The 18288-nt window shown below is 36.8% G+C and overlaps 1 protein-coding gene across 1 annotated transcript; it reads left to right on the forward strand.

Annotated features, from left to right (window-relative positions):
- The first annotated feature begins 8873 nt into the window (after positions 1-8873).
- LOC306866675 (uncharacterized protein) lies at positions 8874-14246 on the forward strand. Its single transcript, XM_079411957.1, has 11 exons — positions 8874-9046; positions 9483-9576; positions 9660-9895; positions 10183-10300; positions 11086-11203; positions 11286-11377; positions 11808-11925; positions 12047-12148; positions 12222-12395; positions 13445-13621; positions 13927-14246. The coding sequence occupies exons 1-11, from the start codon at positions 8943-8945 to the stop codon at positions 14133-14135; spliced, it is 1542 nt and encodes a 513-aa protein (XP_079268083.1). The 5' UTR covers positions 8874-8942; the 3' UTR covers positions 14136-14246.
- Positions 14247-18288: the final 4042 nt, after the last annotated feature.

Consider the following 18288-nt stretch of genomic DNA (forward strand, 5'->3'; position numbering starts at 1 on the left):
GCCCAAAAAAGACAGCTCAGAAGTTACAATAAAACCCGTCGTGAAGCCTCCTTTGAAGAAAAAAGCCGTGTGTGGTTAAGAAATTTCCCTCAGTCCAGTGCTCAACATAATTTCAGTGCAAAACTGGCCCCTAAATGGAAAGGTCCTTACCGGGTTTTAAAGCGGTTAGGCCCGTTGAATTATCAGATAGCGTTGGAAGACACGGGAGAGGATGTCCGCACTGCACACGTGTGCAACCTCAAACCATGCTATCCAACCGCGGAGGAATTGGAGACCCAGGAAAAACAAAAACTCCTTAACTTATTTCAAGAAACCTCTGATGAGGATGATGAATTCCTAGGTTTCTAATTCATGTTCTCTTTCAACAACCCTGGGTTGTTTTCTTCCAGGGGGGGAGGGTGTGGCAATGCGGAAAATCCGTGCCACAGGAATTATTTTACTTTCACTTTGTGTGACTGGGGTGGAGTGTTTCAATTAACAGCGGAAGGAAGTAGGATATAAGGAAGCGTGTCATACCTGAGGAAAAATTGCGTCATCAGTAAGGTTGCAGTAGTAAGAGCGAGTGGACGGCATACAAAGTGGAAAGACTGACGCTTGTCGAACTGTTGCTTCCTGTGAGCGATGTCTGGTGCGTCGTGAAGTTCACGTGACTTCTAGCGTTGCACAGCACGATCATCTGCTTTTAGTAATACTGTTCGGAAGACAAGTGAGGGCTGTTTATCCACCTGTCCTGGTTTCTACAAAACCTGCAACACTCTCCAGTTGCCTTTATGACTGCAAACTTGGTCAGTACCTTCAAGCCACACATCCACACACTCATTCATATTTATTCATTCACTACTACACACGCACACACTCGCACATTTACTTCCGCACATTTGATGTGCTTATTGTTTTTTACATAGTGTTTAATGGTTATTTTACTTTAAGATTATTGTTTGATGTTTTTTTTTTCAAAGCTATGGAATGATCAAATAGTTTTTCTTTCTCTCTCTTTTTATGATTGTTTGTTTGTTTTTGTTTTTATTTTTTTCTCTCATGGATGTCACAGAATAAATCTTCCCCTTGTGAACAGAGTTTTTTTCTTGGACTTTGTTTTGTTGGTGTTGTAAATTAGTATTGTAACAGGTGGGCTGTGTTTTTTTGCTATCCTGAGTTAATTAAAATTTTGTCAGGGTTAATCCTGGCTGGTGCCCGAACATTTCTTTTTAGAGCTTATCTAAGCTAGGGCGGCCACCACCGTTACAAATTACAGAAATTAATTACAGATTATTTTTAAATATACAAGTACAATGTAAAAACATGTATGTACACAATAAGTGCATTGTATCAAACGATTAATTTACATGTAAGTACATAGTAGTTAAGGCCGCCTAATATAAAGTGGGACCGTGTGTGTGTGCATGTATGTATATATATAATATATATATTCTATATATATTACACACAAATACAGTATACTGTATATACTATATGATAAGGACAACTTAAAAAGTGTCAGTGCTTACCAAAGTCTCAAACAGTAATACGACTTCAATAGACTGCATGTTTAATTCAGTTAATATTTTTAATTGTAATTTAATTTAAAATGACTTAACATTGCACAAATGTTGCAGGCCACCCTGTGATAGTATAGTATTTCAAACGGCTTGTGAGCATGTCTGCTGTACTGTGTGTAAAATGGCTACATATGTTGGCTGACGTACTCCACTTAGGAGGTTGCCTTATGTCATGGCTTGTTTCAAGCTAATCCAGGGTTCCTGTCACAGAGTTTGCTTCTGGGAAACATAACCAGTTGGTCTCATAGGAAAGAGATTGAATTTCAAGACCGTTTAATGTCAGTCAATACTTTACAATTATTCAAACACAGATCCATTCAAAAACCAAGCTTGGGAATCATTAGCGTGTTGAATCCTCACCATTACTTTCTCATGATATATATAAATCCCTTAAAATTGAGAAATTGTATACAGAGAGCTTAATATCATAGACATGTTAAAGTGGGCTTTCTTGGACCAGTGAGTAATCACTTAGCAACAACCCTGAACACCCTAGCAACCACCTAGCAATGCTATTTTTAACGTTTATGTATATGTCCAATCAAAGTTTTTGACTAAATTTGTTATCTCAGGGTTAACTGTACAGTGTGAAGCAAGTATTATATTAAACAAGGGCTTAGCTGACACTTGTTCACAATTTCCTTTTTAGGTTTCCGTGTATCTATATAGCTAAATCAAATGAATATATGATTATTAGCATTATATTGAAGTTAAGCGTCATACTGTAAGATACTGATGGTTGCCACTGTTTTATGTATAAAGGCATCAGAGCGATGCTGCATGCTGGTTTGGCTGATCGCTATATGTGTATGTGTAAAAACAGCGATGTGAGGAATATTTGAGGTTGTTATTCCTCAGGGATAGAAAGAGTGAGAGAGTTACAGCAGTTCATTGATCACACAGTCCAGAGGCTACAGAGACGCAAGATCAAACACATCCACACAACCTCTGAGAGAAAGAGAGGGTTTGTATGTGTGTACATTAAAGGGATAGACCACCAAAAAATGAAAATTCTGTCATTATTTACTCAACTCAAGCCATCCTAGATGTATGACTTACTTTCTTTAGATGAGCACAGATTAAAAAAAAGTCATGTCGGTCCGTATATCAGTCCATATACAATGCAAGTGAATAGGTGCCCAAACAATGGCACTCCAAAAAGTACATACAGCCATAATAACAGTAATCCATACAACCACAGTGGGTGAATCAGTGTCTTCTGAAGCCAAATAAGGGCCAGTTTTACTAACAGTTTGCGCCAGCCAAACTGTCTTTTGGCATTAAAATAGTCCTGTCAGGTTTTGCTAAAGACGCACAGTGACGAATTAGCGCTGAAAAGGTGCAGACAGTTATTTTTGCGACTGACCTCATTGAATATGCATTTGTAGGAGTTTCCCTTTCAGACGCAAAATTTATGGGAAGAGAGTATTCAAATGAACCACGCAACGTGTTTTACTAAGGTTTGCGCTCGTCAAAGTACTGGTATTTGCGCCATTATTTAATGCCCCCAAAAAGCATGTCTTAAACCTATTTTGCAATTGAAATGGCAGCTAGGAGGAGGCACAGTAAAGAACAGAGAGCGAGTGGTAGAAGGGAGAGGAGTTTTTCCACACGTATTAATTTATTTTCAATGCCAGATGAACACATTATCTGAACATATCGTTTGCCAATGCATGTTATTTTTAATTTGCTTCAGAAAATAAAAGACGACTTAGAACCCTCAACTAGGAGTCACGCAATACCAGGTCTATCAAAACTTCTTGCAACCATTCATATTTTGGCCTCTGGTTCTTTTCAACATATTGTGGCTTCATTATTTCTTTATTCTTTATTTGCTACTACACTAATTTGCACTGCGCTTGGTATATTGTGTTGGTTGATATGTAGGCTAAATGAGATGTTGCGTCTTTGTTCTTTAATTTGCGTATTGTTAGTAAATCACCCGTATAAATTTCCACACCCATCTGCGCTGTTTTGGAATTGCGCTCTCGTGCTAATTTGCCCTGTTTAGTAAAACTGTCCCAAAGTGTCAAGTCAATATTATTTGTACAGCACTTTTAACAATGCAAATTTTGTCAAAGCAGCTTTACATTGGCTTAATATAAAGCTTGGTGGCTTTATAACAGCTTTACAGTATTTAGACGGGGAAATAGTTTGTCGAAATAGTGTCATTCTCCTCTGGCCAGACAAAATAAGCAGTTTAAATCTAGGCTAAAGCAGAATCAGATTGTGCAAAAGATGCTCTGGTTCCTGTGGTCTTGTCCCAATGGCGGTCTTGGAGACAGGGTCTTCACTGGGGATCAGTCTCTGGGGCTCATCTAGGTGTCCTGGCTGTAGAGGTCATCTCTAGGTGCTGATCCACCATCTGATCTGGATACAGTCTGGATCTGGGTGGATACGGTTACCTCGGAATAAGAAAGAAACAGACTAATATTAGCGTAGATGCCATTCTTCTAACAATGTAACAAGTACATCAGGTGTTTTAAGGAAGTGTTCCCGGTTCCGGTTGATCTAATTAATGCAGCCTAACAATCCTTTAACGGATTTGAATTATAGAAATGCGATAGTGTATTATGTGTAAGCCAGGTTAAAGAGATGGGTCTTTAATCTAGATTTAAACTGACAGAATGTGTCTGCTTCCCGAACAGTGTTAGGTAGATTGTTCCAGAGTTTGGGCGCTAAATAGGAAAACGATCTCCCGCCCGCAGTTGATTTTGATATTCTAGGTATTATCAAATGGCCAGAGTTTTGAGATTGCAGCAGACGTGAAGGACTATAATGCGATAAGAGCTCACTCAAATACTGAGGTACCAAACCATTCAGGGCTTTATAGGTAATTAGCAAGATCTGTATACGATGTTTAATAGGGAGCCAGTGCAGTGTTGACAGAACCGGGCTAATGTGGTCATACTTCCTGGTTCTAGTAAGAACTCTAGCTGCTGCATTTTGAACCAGCTGGAGTTTGTTTATTAAACGTGCAGAGCAACCAACCAATAAAGCATTACAATAATCTAGCCTCGAGGTCAAGAATGCATGAATTAATGCATTTGACATTGAGAGCATATAGGTCGTAATTTAGAAAATGCTAGAAACATGTTTTTTGAAGGAAAGATTGCTATCCAAAACTATGCCTATGTGGCGTTCGGGCTCAGAACCAGGGACACCAAATAAATAAAACCAACTATGCCACCCTGGGGGCTTATTACCAGGGATTCGCCCTAAACAAATTAGGAGCACACAAGGCTCACAGGCTCGTATTGGTTGGAGTCAGGCATGAGACATGGGTGAAGAATACAAACAATAAAATCACTTTATTGATTAAAATGACACAAACAAGGGAAAAAAATAAAGAAAGTCATCAGAAAAAGGATGTTCAAAATTGGACACTCCTGGCAACGGAAATTGGGAACGGCAGCCGTATTACTCCACCCAAGGGGCCTCCCTATTCTCCTAAAAGAAAAGAAACAAAGAAAACCACAAACACACGTGCACTCACACTGCACTCCGTCAAACACCTCCGAGTGCCACAGAAATCACTCCAAAATTCCACCACCAAGATGAGGAGGGCTGCCGCCCTTAGTTTCCTTGCCGCCAAGGCCTACAATAAAGAACACGCATCAGACTCATACACCACAAAATGAAAAAAACAAAAAGGAGAAAACAAGAAATACACAAAAACAATTATTTGACCCAAATGCACAATGTTCATCTCAAACCAATATGATAACTAGCACTCTCATCCCAGAAAGATACATTCCAGATGATCGTCACCTCCAGCCTGTCCTCCTCCAAAAAACGACCCCATAGGTCGTATGTGCAAGCAGCTTATTACGACCCTATTTTACGTTTTAAAGTCAAGCGCCCTCTAGCGCTCCTGTAAATAATGGCAGTGCCGTGTGTCATGAAATGACGTTTGACCGTCGTTACCAGTTCAAATAAAACATTTTTTTTTACAGTCTATGGCTCAAATACATTTTTTTTTATCTTCATATTTACACGATATTACTTAATAAAGAAAACTGAGTTGTTTAATAAAAAAGAAAAATATATATTTTTGCGCCATTTTGGAAAGTAAAGAACCACATTAAAATTGAAATCTTTTCAAATATAATTTTAATTATAATTAGGCTTATATTATTATTATTATTATTATTAATAAATCTTAATTTAAAAAATAACTTTCAATTAAACATTTTCTAAGAAAGCACAACTAAAAAAAAATCGCTGAAAATGTTTAAAAGCACTTCAGATAATTAAAATTATATGTTTTCCTTCTGTCAAATAAAAATAAATAAATAAAAAAGCTAGCAAGCAAGCGCCAAGGGGAAGATCAGATGAAGCAAAGGAAGAAGAAGAACGGGAGTCCTGGGCCAGGCGTTGCACTGATCGTCGTAGCTAAGGTGCGCATTTCAAGTATCCTGTTGTTGTTTTTTTAAATATTAATAAGTATTTATGTTGATTGTCTGAAATTCATGTGGAACTATATAAGTCCAGCTCGACGTTTTGATTATGGCTTGGTTTTATCCATTAATAACACGTTATTATCTTGCTACCTAACGTACTATCCATGATCGCTAGCATCATGTGCTGCTAGTTCACATGCAAACATTGCAGCTAGGTAATTACTTAATTAGTTCGTGCACTTTATGGCATAAAATCCTTGCTTCCCAATTAGCTATAAACCGGAGAAGTTCATTTAGGGGGCCTTCCATAATTTATCCGGTTAAATTATAAATAGACAATAATTTCGGAGGCATTCCCTCCTAATAATAATAATAAAAGGGTTTTGAAAAAACTAATGCCCTTTTTGTAACAAAATACATGTAAATGAATGGCAAATAGTAATTAAGATATGACCTGTAAATTGTCTGATGAATCACATTCTCTGTCCTGAACTAAACTTTATGTAATATTGCCAGAATTTGCCACTATTAACTTTAGCCTAGTCCATAAATTAAGGTAGGGTCACCATTATAAGAATATTTTCTAAATTGCTTAATCTAAATTACTTAATTTCGGCACATTATGGAAAACTATCAATTCCTCTTTAAATTAGGGATATACAATTTTAAAGATTTATTAAAAACATAACAGGTGCAGTATTGGCAAAATAGTTTGGCAGAATCAGGTTCAGGTTGGAAATAAATAAATCCCCATTAGTGCGTTCAGATTTATAGGCACAGTCTGTGGCCACTCTTACCGAGGCCTGGTTCTTCTGATTCGTGCACTCTCAGAAATTTTGTTGACACTCAGCTTATTCCTCTTTGACCTTTGTGGTTATTTCAGAAACAAGTTCAATGCAGAGTTGGTACAACTAATCCTATCACATCTGTTTGTTTTTCAGGTTTTTGTACCCATCTATTCCATCACTGAAATATTATAGAAATCAAACGGTTCTTTTAAGAGCCAATTTCTTTCTTCTCCTCTGTCTCTTTCTTTTTTTTATCTCTCTCCCTTTTGTACTTGTTTGTACTTTGACTTTATTCATTATTTCTCTTAAAAACATCTTCAAATGGCATCTGAGTCATTCAGACAGTATAAGGAATGGCTGGAAGCAGCAAAAACCATGGCAGATGAGTTGGAAGCCCAAAAAGTAAACCTTTTCACATATTATTTCTCTATCATGCCATTTAACTAAATGCAAATGTAAAAGAATAGGGCTTTTCTCATGCCTCCCCCAAATATATAATTTTGTTTTTAATTTTAGACTTCAAAAAAAAGAAAACAAAAGGAAAGTCAAGACTGCAATGTTTCCTGGAGAAAGAGAGATGAGCATGGGAACATCCTACCACAACGCGTTCAGAAGAATAGATCTGGTTAGTAAAATATACTGTTATCCTATTGTTTACGCTTTTGGTCAGCAGTTATGTTTTCAGTATCATTACATTCTGTGTTTGCAGTTAAACCTGCTGGCACTAGGGAGCTTGCAGAAGTTGAGGAGATGCATATAAATGAATGTCCAGAAGAGGTCCCAAGTCTTGGTAAGCATAAATTGACAGTCTAAATAATTTTAGCCTTTATGTTTAAATTGAAAAATGTCACATGGCAACTGACAAAAGTATGTAATAGCCATTTTTCATGATGCATATAAAGTGACAAAGCCATATAAGAAATTAATATGTTGCTTTATAAAAATGCATTAATGCAACTGTAGTTTTCATTGTCATTGTTGTTGTTATTATTTATTTATTTTAATTTTTTTGTAGATCAACATCTTCAGAGATTAAAAAACCTACTAAATTCTGTCTCTGCATCAGATGAAATATTAGAGGCACCCACCATGTCTGTATGGACCAAAAGACAGGTCATGTCTGAAAAAAGGTTTAAGGCTGCATTGCCAGAGATTTTAAACTGCATGCTGGCTGCAGAGACTGTAACCCAGCATTGCTGTCAACAGTGCAAGGCTGCTGACGCTGTTGTCCGGTGTCTAGAGTGTGTTCCATCAGGATGTCAGTTTTTCTGTTCGACGTGTGACTCTGAGATCCATAGTAAACATGTGTTCCATGACAGAGAAGCTATGGTTGATGGTTTTTTCAAGCCTATTCCACCAACATCCTTAGTGGTGATTGATGAAAGGGGCCAATATCAGCTCCGTGAACAAGGTGTGTTCCTCTCACCATGTTTTCATAATGTCAACTACATGTACAATGGTACTATTTAAGCTCTTGTCTGCAGTATCCTTTAATAAATGTGTCGATGTTACTGATATTACTATCTGAAATTTTCAGTGTGTATGCTTCCTATTCCTCCACCAATGCAAATCTGCTCCTTTGGTCCAAGCCAAGCCTTCACAGTTATCCCAGGAAAGCAGACTGTCTTGGTGACTATCAACGGTATGTCTTGTAACTTCCTTCTAAATTTTTATAATCCAGGAGATGAATTCATACATAATAGTGGCTTACTTATTTTTGTGTCTTAATTTTTGTCCTGTGCTGTACAAATTGTCCTTTGCTGTATTGGTGAAATAGTAACCACGTGTTTATTTTAAGGTGCATACAACCTGTGCCTGCCTAGTATATGCTGTCCAATTTGTTCTTGTAAATGGACTCCTGGGATTAGTGACTTGCTTGAATATAAATACTGGCCAGCAACCACCAGCTGCCAAATGCTGTTCAAATTTGATGTGTTCACATCATTTGAGCAGATGAAATTGGCTAGCCCAGCATCATCTCAACAAGCATTTCTCAAAATGCTTGAACATCGATCACTTTGCACTGGTCGGGTAAGGACTGTTTTCATTTGCTACATTTTTGAATTTCTGACTTGAAACACTTTCATTAACCAAAATAATACCATCCTTCTTTCCAGATGGGTAGTATTTGTTGTGATACCTTCCACAGAGTCTTTCGAGAGTTTGCCTTCTGCCGTTTTAAGAAAGAGGATATGTGCCTGATGGAACCCTTTAAATGCCCAGCATGCACGCCAGACATGCTGGCTATATCTGCAGATGGTAATAGAAAACATTACCGGTTCAAGAAGTCCAAAGGGTCAGTGGAATGTTTTATTTTATATATATATATATATATATATACTGTATATATAGGGTGGCACAGTGGTCATTTTGTGTATCCCTGCGATAGACTGGCTGCCTGTCCACGCTGTACCTCACCTCTCACCCAATTCTAGGTGGAATAGGCTGTAGCCCCCCCCCCCCCCCCCCCCCCCCCCCCCCAACAACAACTACTTTAAAGAAATTATTTATTTTTGTACTTTAAACAGTGAGTTTTTAACTTCTCACACAAGCTAATGCCAAATAACAGCATTAATTTCCAATTAAATACATAAAAGCTGATCGCTCAACACGGTGCTCTAGATCAAATGTGATTCACACAGACTAAAACCTTTATGGTTATTTATCACATTAAATGAGGAGAATACAATGTTTATGATTATGCGATTTTGTTGTCAATTCTTATTTAACAGGACAGATGAACCATCTCTTTTTGAAGGATTATTCATCGCACAAGATGCCAAAGTATCTGCCTTTGTTGACCAAATCAGAAGCCAGATGATTAGTGTAAGGATTTATTCAACTCTACAACCCTTCTGTATTTTTAAATTGTCCTGGGATTACATGTAACGCATTGCTTCTACTTTCAGAGGACAGGTCATGACGTCTGTGGGCCGGCAACATTTACAGCAGGCAGAGAAACATCACAGAAGTCCAGGGCCAAGGTGGATGAGGAGGGCCTTGAAATAGCTGTGTGCCGACATGGAATCTTGCTGCAAGGCTTGAATCACTACCGTGGTGAAATATATGCCTACCCAATGTTCCTGCAAAAGGAGCTGGCACAAGCTGCTAATGCAACATTCTTTTGTACAGACATTGCTTGCAGGTAAATAAATAACTACTGCCAAATGAAGTTTTACCGTTATGTCATGGGCATAACACCATGGCTAGCAAAAAAGTACACCTTTATTATATTATGGACTTAGAAATTTAATATGGCTACTGAGTTATCAGTTTAGTTTACTACTACAACAGTTTAGTCCATAAGGTCTAAGGAAATATTATCATTTATATGACTGCATAGTATTCTTTGATTGAATTGTACCAGTCACATAGGTCCTGATTTGACTCCTTACCATTTTGTGCCATGCACATGTGTTTTTCCCGTTACAGGTACTGGCCTTATTTGGAAAGGATGGCAGGGAAGTTGCCTGAGCTCCTCCAACCACTCACCACGATGAAGCCTTTTCTGTCTGTAATGCATGCTAAGGCTCACACTGGCAAATGTGAGGTACAGTGTGCGTGTTAAATGTTTGTGTCATAAGATGTTTTTAGGAACATAACCCTACAGCATCAGGAAAAAAAAGAGTTTCCTTTTTATCTGTAAATACAGGTGTTTCAGAAAAGGTAGTGCACATAAGTAAAATCCTTTAGTGCAGTGGTTGTCAAATCTGTCCTGGAGGACGACCAGTGCTGCACAATTTGTGTGTTTTCCTGACACACCTAATTCAGGTCTTACAGTCTCTACTAATGAGCTTGTGAGTTACAAAATGTGCAGTGCATGACGGACAAGTTTGAAAACCGTTTGAATAAAATGGATTGTTCCGGATTGGTTGAGCCGCATTCTGTATGTTGCTTGGTAATCTTTTTTTTTTTTTTTGGAAGCACAACTGTTTCTGAGGAACTACATTGTTTGGAAGAATACTGTTTTTATATCTATATCATTACACTTATTTGCTTTTTTTTATTTTGTGACCTTACTGCGTATATGGAATAACTGTTTTATAAAAGCAATAAGCCCCAAGAAGCCGTGGTGTACAGTGAATTTACAACAGCTAAGGGGGTTTGTAACAATGCTTCTTAGCTGTTACAAATTCACTGTAAACCACGGCTTCTTGGGGCTTATTGCTTTAATTTATATATGCATATATAATTATATAAAACACTTTTATGTACTTATAAAACTCATTTTAATTTTTTTTTTAATTTACTAATTTCTCAAAATCTAATTTAGTATACACAGTCTAAGAAATAGGATGATAGTGATGAATGTCTTGATCTGATGTTTTGGAACAGGTCAGGTGGGGCGGTAGAAGTCAGGATGGTGCAGGAAATACAGTTGGTGAAGAGGTGGAGCAGGTCAATAGCTTCCTTTCAAGGGCAGCTCTTACTACAAAATACATGACCAAGTCAGGTTGGTTAAAAGGGAATACTGTGTTTGAAACACAATACTAGATTGTACAATTGATTTGTCCTTATCTGTTTTATTTTTAAAGGCAGAGCAGATATGATAACTGTGCTTGCCATGGGATGGAACCATAGGAAGGTGGAGAGTCTCCATAAGACACTAGCAAAAAGACTTGTCAAAGTAAGAAGACTACACTGCATGTTTACCCTCTGGGGTCTAAGGTGCTTTCTTGGCTCTGGAGGTGTTTTGACATACATTTGTCTTGTTATGGTCTTGTAGTTCACTTACAGTCAGTCAGTCACATTCAGCGTTACATGAGTTCAGTTCTGACGTGATGTCTCCGTTCTCTCCTTCAGGAAATGAGGGTTACATATATAACCGAGACGTTTTGTATACTGACACATGTCGATTAATTACAAGTAATAATCAAACTGAACATTTTTCTATACTACATAAATGTTCCAAAAATATGTAAGCAGACAAAAGGGAATTTCGACAGCATAATTTATGGTAGTGGGGGACTGTGTTCACGGCCTCCCCTGCATTTTGCAGTTGTTGCCTAATTTTGCAGGGATACTATGTTTTCTCAATTTGTTTCTTTTTTAAATAGACTTCACAGAGAGCAGAAATGGAAGCAGCCAATCTTGAGACTCTCAAGCAGGAGTTCAGCATCTCTGTGGAAGATGTGGATCGGTGGGTGAAAGATGTCAAGCTCTGGGCTGCCACTGGTATGTCATATTGTATGGTATTGTCTATATTGGTACTTTATTTTCCATACATTTGGCTAAACTTTAGCAGTGATACTGTGTTTTTTGTAATGGTCAACTTTGCTTATTTCTGTTTTTCAAGAGAAACCCAGTACTCACAGTAGCCAGGAAGAGCTCCAGAGAGAAATTGATGAAATTATTTATTCCATCCGAAGAAAGAAGCATGATCTATATCGACAAAATGGTATTTGCTATTACGTCACTCAACTTTTTTTCTTTTTTTTTTTAATTCTAATTAAATTTTCTGAACCTTACAGACAGCAGCCAAACAAGGCAACGCAAAAGAAGGAGACTTGGTGAGCTGAAAAAGACTCTCAGAGAGAAGATTGTGCAGTACAACGGCATTCCTGACACTGAAGAGAAAATTGACCCAGAAGCAGCATGCAGTCTCTGTGATGATGTCATTCTGCCTTGGGAAGCACAAGGAGATGGTAAGTAATGTGTTGTATAATTGTGCTTTTATTAATTCACAAAATTATGTTGATTGTAAATATAAGTAATAACAGTCAGCATTTTAATACTGGGTGGTGAAAAAGGTGCAACATCAGAATCAGAATCAGAATGAGCTTTATTGGCCAGGTATGTTTACACATACAAGGAATTTGTTGTAGTGACAGAAGCTCCACAGTGCAACAGAAAGACAGTAACAGGACAGGACACAGGTAATGAAACAAAATAACAGGAAATAGCCAATAACCAACATACAGTAAAGAATGACATGTTATATATTGCTGTCATCTGTAATGTTTTTAAATAAAAGTTGACACATCTTAATACTGGGATGAGCATTTAAATACCTTTCGGTGTTATTTTGTAGTTAGGGTTGGGCGATGTCTACTAAATTGGCATCAGCCGATGTCTACAGTGAAACATTGCGATGGACGATGACATCAGGGGGCGGGGCCAGGGTATGATGATTAAAGCAACAAAATCATTTAAAACAGGAACCAGAACAAATACTGTACATTGTATCACATTTTTATATGCACAAATACACTATCTGTAAAATCAGATACTATAACGTTTCTGCAGATATTGTCAATCATGGCAAGTGTATCAAATGAAAAAAAATAAATGCTGAAGTGCTCACAAACACTCAAAGACAGGCGTTTTCTGCAGAGCACCTGTTGTTTGCAGCTACAACACGCTTTGGTGGACACCACCTAAGTGATTAGAGAAAGGTCAGATGCCATCCTTTCAGCAGGTTTTAGCGTCTTTCCATTGTTCTAATACTTAATTGTAGTGTGATGTTTCAGTTGTAAATTATGCATATTGGCTGCATTATAAATTATAAGCATAGTTATGGATGATATAGTTAGTATATTATCTATATTATTTCCAGTATAAATTGTTCTTGTTGGACAAGTTCTTTATCAGTATTACTCTGAAGACCCACAAAATGCCTAGTGAAGACCACTGTGCTAGACGTAAAGCTGAAATAAGTGTTTTTTTTCCCCTCCACTTTTATTTTCAAAAATAGTGGTGAGTCTCCGCTTGAAGAGGCGACTGTTTGATCAAGTCATGCTGGTCAGCCGATTGGAGGAGGAGAAGATCATAATTGTAAAGGAAATGACTCAGCACTATCAACACCTAAAAAAAGCACTGGACAAACTGGACAGCCTCCTTGGGGAGACTAAGGAGGAAATGAAGATCCATAGTATGTACCACATTTTTTTAAACATTCAGTAATATGTAATAACATATTGATACCGCTAAGGAAGATGTCATAGTTTTCTATAAATATTGGTTCCAATCCAAAAAAATAATTTTAAATGACCATTTAAAACTGCAGCTTGTTAGCTATTTAGTTTGTTTTTGTTCGTTTGTTGTGTTTTTTCACATAAATGTACAGTACAGACCGAGAGTTCGTCATTCAAGCTGCAGTGCATGTTTCCAACGATATAATTCATGAAATGCTGCCTAATTATCAATGTCAATTTTCTACATTTTGTTTTACTTTAGATTCAACCAGAGAGCTGACCGAAGAGGGGCACAGGGGGCTGTACTGCTGTATCTTACACAAGCGGCACATTCTGCTGCAAAAACTTACAGCAGTCACCAGCACCTATGCCAGTGTCAACACTGACCCTTCTTTCTTCATGCTGGAGGAAGATGTTGAAGAAGAAAGTGAGGACAACAACAGTCCAGAACTTTCTGAAGAAGAGTTTTAAAATGTTAGCACAAACTTTGGAAGCATTGCATTCAGCATCTTCCCAAAAGACCCTTGAGTTTCATGAAATTATTTTCAGATTTATTAATAAATAAATGTCATTCTAACCCTGATCTATTGTGTCTGTTGTTTTTTCTTACACCAACCTGTTCTAATTTTTCTCAGATTTGGATAGCAGAAAGCTCTAAATTACCCATGAGCCTCTGTCACCATTGCTGGACAGCTTTTCTTTCCTGTTACTTTTGTATTTTATGAAATTGGGTTTTACATGGGACATTACATTACATCTCAACTTTTACACAATTATTATTTAATTCCCATTTAAAATTTAGATTCACATATACATTTTTGGTTTTTATAGTTAGTATTAATTTGAATGCCCACCTTTACTATTTAATCTCAGCTATTACAGCTCTGTATAATCTTGGCATCCGAGCTGTCAGATTATTCAAACATTCACTTGATATATTAATATATTATATAATATATTAATCTTTTAAAAACCTGGGCCAAGTTTAAACCAGTAACCAGGCATCACAGCTGGCGAAGGGGCATGTCTGACTTTGACATGCATATATTGACATTATTATGTAATCAAAATGAAAATTATTATTGCTGGTCTTCAATGATAATGTCAAGTTACTTTAAAGTGACATGAAAGTGACGTGACATACAGCCAAGTATAGTGACCCATACTTGAAATTCGTGCTCTGCATTTAACCCATCCATAGTACACACACAAGAGTGAACACACACCCGGAGCAGTGGGCAGCCATTTATGCTGTGGCGCCCGGGGAGCAGCTGGGGGTTCAGTGCCTTGCTCAAGGGCAACTCAGTCGTGGTATTGGGAGAGAGCGCTGTACATTCACTACCCCCACCTACAATTCGAACTCATAACCTTTTGGATTACAAGTCCAGCTCTCTATCCATTAGGCCAATACATTAATACTTTAATGTATTGGCCCCAAACATTTATAAGGATTTATGCTGATATCGTCCAAACCATACTTTGCCAATATATACACTACAATTCTACTAAACCTACCCATCACAGATACAATTGAGGCAGTTTTCAGTGTTGGGTGGGTTTAGGGATATGTTTATTGTAGGGGTATGGTCTTTTGGGGGCCCAACTAATGTCATACTTTTAACATTTGACTATCTTTAGGGGACATTTGCACCCCACAAATGTAGCTAGGACATTTGCACCCCACAAATGTAGCTAAAACAAGTGTGTGTGTGTGTGTGTGTGATTTTCAGTTAAATAAAGGGAAGGATTGTGAATTGCAAGAGGCTGCAGTGGGCTATATTGCTACAAACACTTAATGCATAACTGAGGATGATGTACAGTATCAATGAATGAACAACATATAACTTATATTGCATTAAAACTAGAGCATGCACATCACTGATGTCCAGCACATGAGGAGTAAGAAAATGGGAATGAAGAAGAAAATTTGGCACTGATTTTGTAGTTTAATTACATATGAAGTGCCACAATGTGTGTGTAACTTGTTATTCTTGGAAAAAGAAAAAGTACTCAGACATAAAAGTGACTCAACACAGTTTATTGTCCATGACGAGGAGAATACATATGTGTACAATTTACTGCCATTCCACCCCCAGGGGCCCAGTAGCAGCCCAATGGAAGAGCAAAAAAATACACATTTCAAACGGCCATAACTCAAATTCCTTTAAGAATATCAAAGAGAAAATTGACAGGATAATTGCTTATGCTCTGTTTTCTAAATAATGTTGGGCAAAATGTTCAGACATATATGGAAAGGTGGCTTAAGGGTGTTTTTTAAAATGCTCACAGTAATGCACCAAATTTCAACCTGCCTCTCAGATATGTCATAGAGGTTTTCATAATGAATATACTTACATATCCACTTGTCCAGTAAAGATAGTAATTATATTGTTTATATACTAAATGTTTTAAACTACATTACCCTTAACACTCCGTTATTCTATCAATGGAACGGGAAATCATGCCGCTGTTATTTGTAGTTCATTGAAGTGTCTAGGAAGGCTTAGAGTAGGGTTAAGATCTCTGAAAAGGTGTGATTTCTCAAAGCATAGTGCCACTTTATCGTTAACTTAATGTATTACTAACGTAATAAAACCATCAAAACACACGTTGGAACATAGAACGCTGTTTTATATTGTTTAAAAGATAGTCCAATCACAGCGAGCGCGGCTCCACACTTACTTGTCCATGTATGGTAAATTACGTCACATTTTTTTCCGGTTCCGGCCGAAAGAGTGCATCCACATGGGCAGTTAAAAGTACTTCTACTTAAATAACACAACTCATATTTTACAATGACAGACTCCTTTGAGTGGTTAACCTGACGCATAAATACATTTAAAAGATCATTTTTTCCCCTAAGCAAAGGCCTACAGCAGTAACTAAATATGCACCTGCTAAGTGCTTCTAACATTTACTTTATTGTGTACATAGAGCATAATGTATATATTATATAAATGTAATAACTTCTCCATGCTATTCTCCACCGTTTTACAAGACGTATTGTTCTGGTATTTTGTCATGTAGTATTTCATCACTGTCTTCCTTGTGTTCTTATCTGCATCAACATCTGGGCTAATAGGTGCTTTACAGTAATGAATAATAATAATGAATAACAATTATAACAACAACAACGTGGCTTTATCAAAATGTTTCAGCACTAAATGCTTTCAGTTAAAGTGCATGTATTTATGCTCTTAAATGACAAACTAACAATTATAAACAATTTTAAAAATCAAGTGTATATAAAAGAACAAAGCCACTGACAGATATTTCAAAACATTTTATCTATACAGTCACCAAACACAGAAAACTGAGGCAACATGCTTTACAAAGCAGTTACAGAACACAGGAATAAATCTGAACTGATGTGCAATAACACTGAAAAACAAAATCTGATTTCAGTCTCTGCAACTGTGAAGCATCATTGATACAACCTAACAACAAACAATACACTGGACCACACAGATCTTCAGGATGAACTTTGAATATTTTCTTGTGGCTCCCAGGAGTTTTTCCACTTCGTCCCACTGTTAGACAGAAAGACAGCAAAATAAATACTATATAAATACTAATAAACTAAACTAATAATAACAACTATATATAAATACTAATAAATCTTGACACTGCAATGATGTAGTTTTCAAGTATGGATTTATTATTTTTTATTATACCAGGGAATAATGATGGTCTCAGTTTCAAAACATAACCCACATTATTTATTTTGTATGTAATTTGTGTGTGTATTATGTAATTATGTAAATTTAAGTGTTTGAATGTTTATGCACAGTTTATATAAATGTTGTTTTTTGTTGTTCTGTTCTGTCAATTAACTACAGTGCACTAAACTAAAGATAACATGCATACCATCCAGAGCAAGGATGCCACTGCACCAAAACCTCCACATGGCCCTTAGAAAAAAACAAAACAGAAAGAAACATGGTGAAATGAATGACATTCTCTTTCTACGCAAAAAGCTACAATCATATATCTGCTGAATGGTATATATAACATAAAATCCAGGTGAAATAAACAAAGTGAAATTAAAAGTCAATGGGACTAAGTCTAACGTTAGAAGCATAATGAAACTTTAATTATTAATTCAAGTCACCTTTATTTATATTGCACTTTTTACAACAGATTCTTTCAAACCAGCTTTACAGTAGTATCAGGACTATTATGCATTGCTTGTCAATTTTATCATTGTTCAATAGTGATTCAGTAGATTCAGTTCACTTGCTAATCCTCAGATATAAATTTCGTTCATCTCATTTGTACAACATCTCTGTTGAAAACACTGATGCCATCATCTAGCTCTGTTGAGTTCTCATATAATAGTGTCAATGAGGCCAGAGCAATAATATTAGCATAATTACATTTATTACTCTATTATCAATTCAATTTTGAAAAATATGGAACTTCAGATTTTATTTTTGTCAAATTACAACCGCTACTGAAAAGATTTTAAATTTGTAAAACTTAAATTGTGCTGTAAAACTTACATTAAAATTGATAACATGAATGTTATGAATACCTAAACATTAATTTATTATATGTGGCCCTGGAGCACAAAAGCAGTCATGAGTAGCACAGGTATATTTGTAGCAATATATCCAACAATACA

Source organism: Barbus barbus, assembly GCF_936440315.1.
Source record: "Barbus barbus genome assembly, chromosome: 48".
In the NCBI taxonomy this organism is placed as follows: domain Eukaryota; kingdom Metazoa; phylum Chordata; class Actinopteri; order Cypriniformes; family Cyprinidae; genus Barbus; species Barbus barbus.